Source organism: Pleurodeles waltl, chromosome 7, assembly GCF_031143425.1.
Source record: "Pleurodeles waltl isolate 20211129_DDA chromosome 7, aPleWal1.hap1.20221129, whole genome shotgun sequence".
NCBI lineage: Eukaryota > Metazoa > Chordata > Amphibia > Caudata > Salamandridae > Pleurodeles > Pleurodeles waltl.
The window spans coordinates 493,662,816-493,672,228 of record NC_090446.1 but is presented as its reverse complement, the minus strand read 5'-3'; the positions used below and the strand labels follow the sequence as shown (position 1 = coordinate 493,672,228).

At 45.9% G+C, this 9,413-nt stretch overlaps 1 protein-coding gene across 1 annotated transcript in view; it reads left to right on the top strand.

The window, feature by feature from the left end:
• Positions 1-1,056: 1,056 nt before the first annotated feature.
• Positions 1,057-9,413, top strand: part of BCL7C (BAF chromatin remodeling complex subunit BCL7C) — a 72,278-nt gene continuing 63,921 nt past the window's right edge. Inside the window, exons 1-2 of the mRNA XM_069244152.1 lie at positions 1,057-1,365; positions 2,178-2,256. Of these exons, the coding sequence (XP_069100253.1) occupies positions 1,274-1,365; positions 2,178-2,256 (171 nt within the window). The 5' untranslated portion in view covers positions 1,057-1,273. The remainder of the gene's footprint in view (positions 1,366-2,177; positions 2,257-9,413) is intronic.

The window sequence follows — 9,413 nt, the reverse complement described above, 5'->3', positions numbered from 1 at the left end:
AAGAAAGAATAGAAGGACTGATGAAAGGTGTGGCGGATGGCAGTGCCGTAATGTAAAATGACATTGCCCTCTGTAAAATTTGAAGAGGCGCCCTGAGTCTCCCATATCTTACAGATATTCACGGGCCTTGGATGAAATAGGGTCCCCCTGATGGATATGGGGGAACCTTGAAAGTTTGGGGCCCGCTGCATTGCAGGTGCAGCAGGGTCCTCTATGACACTCCTGATGGATTGATGGAAACTTTGATTGAAAGGTGAAAGGATGGATGAGTAGATTGATAAAAGGATTGTGAAGGATGGATGATAAAAGAATGTATGGTTGGGTAAAAAGGTGGATGAATGGTAGAAAGTATGAGTGGAAGTTATGGAATTAAGACTAATGGTGGAAGAGTAGATGGAAAGAATGGTGAAGGACAGATGGATGGAAGAATGAAAAAATGAATTAATGGATGAATGGATGGATGATAAAAGGCTTAAAGGATGGATGGAGGGACTTCTTCTAGGAAGGGTAGGGCTTAATTACATTGCTGACCCAATGACATTCGAGGTATGGATAGAAGGCAAGTTTTTTGTATTTTTTATGGCGACTCTTGTATGGAGGCCTCGTCCACAGAATTTTCTTCCTTTCTGTAACATTTCATACGGTTCACGAAGACTCGTGCAATATTTAGTTCAGTACCCGAGCCCTCTTCTGCACAGCTCACAGTTGGAATATTGTGTATAAGCTTGGACTTCAGCACTGTTGTAAGTTTTGGAAGGCACAATTGAGTATTGTGACTAATTCATAAGCCAGGCTTCACCTCCAGAAAACTGAAGAGGGTTCAAAGTTTGCACCCAAAATTATTTGGCGAGAGATAAGAAGCCTTACGTCATAGGCAAAAGAACCTAAGAGACACAATTATAGTCCGTAGGCTCCAACTAAACTAGCAGAAAAGGATGTACATTGGCTCTTCCGACCTATAGATGGCGCTGAGCACGCGACGTCCCGACTGTAAAACTCTCTTTTATGTCGTTTTCCTTTTTTTTCATTAATTCTAACTTTTTCGCCTCACTTCCTGCCACTGTAGTGTTTTTGTATGTTAAACGTTCTCGGGAAAAGTGTGGGCCGATAAAAAAAAGATATCACGAGGGTTTGGGGGGAAAAAACTCACCGCTGTGCAATCAAAATGAAGTGCTCCTGCAATATGTTATTTCTATAGCAGTTATGCCGCCCGAGGCCCTCTTCAAGGCGCGTATTTGATACAGAGACCGCAGAAGGCTGGGGTCGAGCCCCAATGTCGGGGCGCACAGCAAGGGCCGAGACCCGCAGCCGGGCCAAAGATGACATCAAGAAGGTGATGGCGGTGATAGAGAAGGTTAGGCGATGGTGAGTGCACGGTGGGGGAGTGCTAGCCCTAAAATACCCTTAAGCGTGTTCGGATTGAAGTGCGGCCGCACATGTGTGGTGGGGGGGGGCCATTATTAAAACAGAAGAGATTCTGTAGATCAGGACAGGGGTGCGCTGATAGAGTTGTGTGCCGGCCCCTTTAAGATGAATAGTAGAGCAGTGCATTTGGACAGGCGCTAAATGCAATGACAGATGTGTGTGTGCATTCCTCCGCCGTAGATCATGGCGGTTGTATGTGATTTTCAGTCTGGATTGAAATGTTTTGGCAGCGCTATGTGTGGTTGCCAGTACTGGAATAGCGGCATGTTCTGCAGTTTATGAGAGATGTCCATTGGTAGAGTTGCACGCGGAGTCAAGTAACAGAAAACTGGGCGGTGCTTTACGACAGGATTGTATTGCACTGGCATTGCTGCGTGAGTTTTCGTGCACTGGAGAGTGTGGCTACTGTATGTGGTCTTGCCTAGATTGAGGCGCATTGGCTGTGTGTGTGTGTTCGCGTGCGATTTCCATTACGGTAATAGCACGTAGTGCAGGTGATGACATGTGTGCATTGTTAGAGTTGTGAACTGTTTCCAGTACCAGTACATGGCAGTGCTTCACGACAGAACTGGGGTGCACTGGCAGTGCTGCGTGTGATTCCCAGCCCAGCTGCACGTGATCTGCAGGTCTGAGGTGAGGCTCTTTGGCGGAGCTGTATGTGTATCTCAGCAGTGGAATTGAATGGGTGTTGTATGGCAGGACATAGTTGAGTGTCTGCTTTCTGCCTGACCTGTCTCTTGCTTGCACAACAGGGAGAAGCGCTGGGTGACAGTGGGAGACACCTCCTTGCGCATCTACAAATGGGTCCCAGTAATCGATCCCCGAGAAGAGGTGAGTGAGATCGTACCTTTATACATTTGTTTTTGACTGGTCTGCCACTACCTGTTGAGAATGTTCACATTTTCAAGGTGCTTACCCTATTAAAACTATGCTGTTGCACAAATGAGAGGGACTCAGTCCCAGCCCTACGGCCCTCTCCAGAAATCTCTTCAGTTAACTGTAGATCCATCCATATGAATCCTTTCTCTGAGGCTTAGGAACCCCTTAGGAACCCCAAGTGACTGAACCTGAATTGAAGCAACCCAATGGGTTTACCAAACACCGCAGATATCTATGTGTGGCCTGCTTGTTTCTGGCCATGCCAGTAAGCGAGCTTTGGTGGCTAAAGCACTCTGCTGAGATCTACATTTTAAATCCAGTTCTGGGTTCCAGTCAGATAGGGAGGTGACTTGAGGTCAAGGAAGGTGATCCAGGTTCATATTTCCCCCCTAGGGCAGGCGTCTCGAACTAGTAGCTGGAGAGCTACTGTTAGCTCTCCAGCTACCTGTAAATAGCTCTCCTGTGTGCACCCAGTCTACTATATTAGAATATTTTGTTTCGTTGAATTATATTTATACCAAAATTGAAAACATTTGATCGAGACTTAAGTGTATGTATTTTCAGATCTCAGAAACTGATTTTAGAGATAAATGGTTGAATTTCCATAATATATTTAAAAGTGACATTTTTAGTGATAAATCATGCTGCTATTGAGTGACTTATAACTAATATTATTTACCTTGGTGCCAGGTACATTGCAGCTATGGCTGTTAGATGTTACCCACGTAGAGAGAGGCCTTTCACACTGACAAAGTCTTATTCACATTACTGCTGGCAGCCATGCTTGATGGCCTGAGGTGATCACTGCTGGTAATCTTGCATATGGTGGTTACTAATGTAATCTTTTCTAATGTTGTCCCAGTTACAACTCTAACAATATTGTTAGGTCGGAAAAATGTTCATTGGACATAAGTAGCTCTAATTACGGAAAAGGATGGAGATCTGTACTCTAATTGCAACCGTGTGCCACTGCTGGTAAATTGGGACAACATAGTGCTTGTGAATTGTGTTACTTACTCTGTAGTATTTATGGCTCTAGACTGTTTATCTCACCTGAGCATTGCTGCATTCGTACAAACTGTTGCTACTACTGTCTGATTTTAACAGAAAGGAACTTAACCTCTTTCAAATAATGCTGAGGTAGACTGCTCGGCTCATAGCCATTGTGTACAAAACTGCAGCCACATTACTTCCAGAATATTCGATCATGATACAAATAGGTGTTTGCACCAGAAATGGGATTAAAGCTCAGGTGCAAATTGTTCACCTCATGCTTTTGCCCAAATGATTTTTGAGAGGAAAAACATGGTGGCACTCAAAAAGCAAACAAGCATTTGTAATGCAATGGGTCTCGTATTTTCTTGAGTTAGAGTTATTGTCATTGTAAATTCATAACTGGACTTTTCTTGCCACATAAATTGGTCAACCCTGCCATATAGTTTTTACTTTTCCTGCCATGTTTTGGTGGTCACTTGTGGCGACTGATATCAGAACACACAAGCCCTTGAGGAGAGACAATGTAAAACAAGGCTGGAAAAGTATTTTCTTTTTATTTTAACAGAATGAAGTCTTGCAAGCCTTCTTGTCTCCTCACATTTCAATAACGCTCTAATAGAGTTAATAGCAGAGCAGGCTGAAATAAAGGAGATAGGCAATGCACTGCGTGAGATGTCCTGAATTCTTACTTATGAGACAACCATTTTTTAGTGCATGTATGTTCGGTTAAAATAAAACACTAGAAGTATTTACATTCTATATCATCACATTAATGCCTAGTATGTTATTAGTAGGCCAAATTGCATAAGTGTAGTAACTGGATAGAATAAACATTATCTGTCATAAATATTGACTCCTACACATTGTTTACAAAACTATCATCTTATTGGAATTAATAATGTCAAACCTACACCCAGTGGGGACACGTTTTTATGTAGTAAATGTGGAATACAGTGTTTCCGTCAGCTGATATTTCTGATAACGATATTGTGATATTCATCCACTGACGTGTTGTATTAAGCCAGTCCGTGTTTTCGGTAGGATGTCTCGTGGTTCAGCCCATGAGGGGTCTTGCTTCAGCAGAAGTTTCAAGAAAACAGTTTTTGCTGGGTTTAATACAACAGCTATTACTGGCTACATTCCTAGCATCCCCTGACTTTACTACGGAATCGGTACTGAGCCATTTGTAGGAGCCAATAGCCTGTGTATTCCTCGGTCTTGTAATTGGTAGTACCCACCTATTCTCAGTTGTATTTAAGTTGTTCTGTGTCTGCATAGCACTTCTACACACCTTTTCAAGACATCAGTGAAATACATTTCGAAGCCAAACACCTTCCTAATTAAAGTCCAGAATAGAGGCATGCTAATAGATTTTTAATGCATTAAGCATTTCCAGCTGGTGTTTTGTTCTTCTGTCTCTCTTCCAGTTTCTGATGTTTACTGAGATTGCCAAAATCCTGCTATAAAAAGTTGACATTCCACTCGTGGATGCCTCTTTTTCAGTTGGAAGTAGAGTTCGGATATTTTGGTGATTCACAAACATCTGCATCTCAGGAAATCTGCGACAGATACATTTATTTATTTCCTTTTACTCTCCACGGAGATGTTTTCTCTGTAGAATACCACTTACTCTTCACCCCCATTAACGACGGAGGTGTTTACCCATGTCCAGTCCGAAAACATAGATACCGTCTCCGTTTTTAGGTCTTACCAACAGACAGTTTGTCTCTTTTTTTCAGTTGTTTTGTCCTTATTTCACCTTCAGAACTACTTCCAGTTTAGTGGTGGTTACCAGTCAGGCCTCAGAGAGGCTGATAACTAATTGTGCATTTATTACAGCTCAAACGATCCACCTGGAACATGGCCAGTCTCTTGGGGATCCAGTATATCTTGTGAATAGTTAAGTATTCTTCTTCAAGGGGGCACCTTTAACTGTAGAATAAAGTAACTTTATAAATACTTCCCAGACTTCTTCTTTCACCAGTTCTGGCAAGTAGTCCTTCCAGACTTGATATGGACCAGATGGATGTTTCTTGGCCGCCTTGATGAACTCCTAGTATCAGTAGGTGCCCTCTTTCCGGAGTCGGACCTCGCTTGTTAGTCCAAACCCCACACACACCTCTCTGTCGTCCTGATCACTCCCATTTGTGAGCCAAGCACGTGGAACCCTACCGCTAGTAGCAAGGGAATGGTATTAAAAAGAAAGGTAAGTTATGGAGGTCCAACGCCTTGACGAGATTTGTTCTCCCATAGATGGTTAATGGAAGATGCTCCTGTCTCCTTAGCTGGATCTTGGTTTCCTCATTAACTTTATTTAGGTTAGTGCCGGGTGGGGGCCTATAGGCTATGTGTCACGAAAGTACCCAAGTATCTAATCTGGCCCTTTGAATCCCTTTGTATTCGTCCATGTCATTACCTCTGCCTTAACCTTATTTATTAAGTACCCCGAGATTTTTCCAAATATTTCAGCATGTCCTTCTAATTTACGGATCGGATGTTCAGGATTAGCTGACAAGATGTACACGATGATATATATCATCTAAGTAAAGAGCAATCTTCTTGTCTAAACCGGAGGCAACAAATGGCAGGAAGGAACAATCTTGATGGATTTTCTGGGCAAAGGGCTCAATGTATAGGTCGAATAATAGCGGGGATATACAGCATCCCTGTCTGGTCCCCCTTGTGATGGAGAAAAATCTCGTAAGATTCCTGTTAATTAAGATGCTAGCTACAGGTGATCTATACAAGCGTTCAATTGCATGAATTAGCTTGCTACTAAAAACCCCTCCAGACGGCCCATTCCCGCAAATGAAAACACCACAGTTGGTATGCGTTTGGAAATTCTTTGGCCGCAGTTTATTGAACAGTTAGTTTACAGCATGCCTGCCCTGCTTTTATGAGGGCCATAAATCATTCTGTCAAGTTGTTATGAGCGATAAATTTGCCATGTTTGTGGTTCACCTTGGTACATTTGTGTCATACATCGCTTGCCTTTCCGCTAACAATAACTTCTTTGTTACATGCCGTCATTCCTTTGTTTTCAATCAATCTCCCGTTTGGTCCTTAGCCGTTATTCCTTTTTCCAGTAGGAAGGTACTCGTTTCTCTTTAGGCTTAACTCGCTACCTTGTTTAGTTCTTGTGTCCCGCTCTCCGGTGGACCCGGGCTGCGAGTGCTGTGTTTTCGAGTACCTCCGCTGGCTTCCTTACCCTGCCGTGAGGCATCCCAAGGTAAGTAGCCCTTCCACCCCGCTGCGTTGGGTGTGGCCTTTGTAGTTCTTTTTTTTATCTCTCCTTTCCGCCACGCCGTCCTTCGGGTTACCGCTCGAGGGCAGCTCCCCCACTTCTTCTGAGTTTATTCGCAGCCGGCCAACTGCAGGGCGGCCCATAAGTTGTTCCAGAAGACCTCGGTCCCCTGGCGGGAGAGGTGTACCCCGTCTTTCGTAAAGTGTTCCGGCCTCTGTAGGTTGATCAGCCCATGTCTGATGCACTCCCAGCCATTTTGCATGCAGAATTTTTTGACAGCCACATTCAGCTTTTTTCTTGATCTGTCCAGTGCGCCTGCTGATATGGCTCCTCTCCATTCCTTCCTCGGGATAATTTCTGACCACACCAAGGTTACTTTCCCTAGCGATCTGGCTGCTGACACGAAATGCCCGAATGCTTGTCAATAGCTCCCTCCTGCCGATTTGTGCCAATGCGTTTCCCCCTAGGTGGGTGATCACTACATCGGTTTCTGGGTGTTGTGAGGCCAAGAGCTCTCTGAGCCTGTCTTGGAAATGCTCCCATTTCATGCCTGGGAAGCCGAACCATTTCACCTCTGTAAGGCGGGGGCGTTGGGCATTCGTGGGGTTGCCCGATTCCCACCATGCCTGTGTTCTGTGCACAAAAGAATGTCCGATTATCCATGCCGTTCTATGTTGACCCGTGAGTGTAATGGTGAAAATGAGGGTCTGGTTTTGACTAGCATCGATCCTCTTTGTGCTGCCCCCTGATGTAGCCTTTGTAGACGTTGGAGCTCCATCTCCTGATCGCTTTGATGCCATGCTCTGGTATGCCGTGGCACGCCGCCGTGGTTGCTTCCCCTATTCTGAATGAGTGGGTGCCAAATTTGTTGGCGGGGAGCCCTACATTGGTCAGGGCCCTCCTCAGTACTGCTTTGAACTGGTATATACTCAGGAAGTCTCCATTTGCGTGCTTCAGTAGCGCTCCCTGCCCTTCTGGACTTAATTGGATGAACTCCCGTGTGCTGCAGACTGGGCATAATTTGTGGTCATCTAGGCGCCTCAGCTCTATTATTTTCCCTTTTCCCAGCTGATCGGTCTTTGATTTTCGTAGTAGGATTTGCATGTTTCCTTTTCTTATCTGCACGTCTCGCCTCTGTATGCATGTATCTGCCTGCCCGCTCTTTGCTGGGTCCACCAGCTCGCTTACCCTAAGAGCTCCAAAAAAGGCCAGTGTGAATGCTGCCTTGAATAGAGTATATTCGAAGTTTTCGCGGCAGATGTGCCGGAGGGCACCCACCAGCTGTTTCAGGGTACTAAATTCGATCGGGCGCCGCTGGTCCTGAGCTGGCCCTTCCAACCGGCGCTACCCCTTCATTGCGGACTTTATGTAATGGGAGTTTGCAGGGTCCCTGCCCGTTGTCAGTTTGCTGTAGTGAGCCACTGCTGTCACGTGTGCTTGTGCCCAAGACTTGGTTTTCTTCTGTGTGTAGGCCCATTGTATGAAATGCTCGATGGCTCTTTGGGATTCTTCGAGGTCTTTAAAAGACTGTAGACCTGTCACGGCTAGCACTCTGTTTGCATATGCTGCATAACGCTTCGCTGTCTTGGGTGCCAGGGCGTGTTCTATCAACGCGATTAGGTCCCCTCTACCAGGTCCCATAGACTTGTGGGGAATGGTGTCATCTCTTTCTCTGCTCCTGGGGCCAGGCTCCTGAACTTCCCCATCTGGAATCGAGAGAGGGCATCGGCTTTAATGTTTACTGCGCCCTGCACGTGTCTCACTCTTATGTCCAGGTTGTTTTCAAGCTGCATAAACACCATGTATCTCAGTAGTTTTAAAACGAATGCGCACTGGGATGCCCCTCTATTGATGGCGTGCACGATTGCTTGATTGTCGGACCATAAGGTCAGTTTCATGTTTTTCAGTTGTTCCTTCCAGATGGTCAGGGCCACTGCGATGGGAAATAATTGTAAAAGTGTGATGTTCCTTGTGAGGCCTCGGGTTGCCCAGGACTCTGGCCATTTTTTGGCGCACCACTTGTCCTTTAGCAGGGCCCCAAACCCCAAGCTGCCTGCCGCATCGGTGTACAATTCGATCTGTCTGGCAGACACCCAGCCCTCTCTCCAGATCAGTGTGCCATTAAAATCTGCTAAGAAAGCCTGCCATGTCTGCAGGTCCTGTTTGACCCCTGGGGTCAGCCTGACGTGGTGGTGTTTCTTCTCTAAACCCCTGGTTAGCTGGGTTAGTCATCTGGCGAATACCCTTCCCACTGGTATGACTCTTGTGGCAAAGTTGAGTTTGCCTATTAGCTCTTGTAGTTCCCTGAGGGTGGCCTTCTGTTTGCCCAATAGCCTCTTGATGTATCTTTGGAGGTCCTTGACTTTGTCTAGTGGTATGCTGGAAGTGCCTGCTATGGAATCCAGCTCTATTCCTAGGAAAACTAGCCTGGTGGTTGGACCCGTGGTTTTATCTCCTGCCAATGGGATGCCCAATGTGGCTCCTAGGGCTTGGAAGGCCTCTAGTAGGTCTTGGCATTCAGGCCCGCTGGGTTCGCCTATGAATAGGAAATCATCCAAGTAGTGCAGCTTGCCACCCCTTGGGTGTTGTTTGTGTAAAGCCCACTCCAGAAATGTGCTGAATATCTCAAAGTAGGCGCAGGCAATTGAGCATCCCATGGGCATTGCTTTGTCAAAGTAGGTCTTTCCCTCAAAACTGAACCCCAGTAAGTGGTAGCTCTCTGGGTGCACAGGCAGCAGTCTAAAGGCTGCCTCGATGTCTGCCTTTGCCATCAGCGCACCCGCCCCTTTGTGCGCAATAAATCGACAGCGTCGTCCACTGATGCGGAACCTACGGCGCAGTGGTCCGGGTCTATGCCATCGTTCACTGA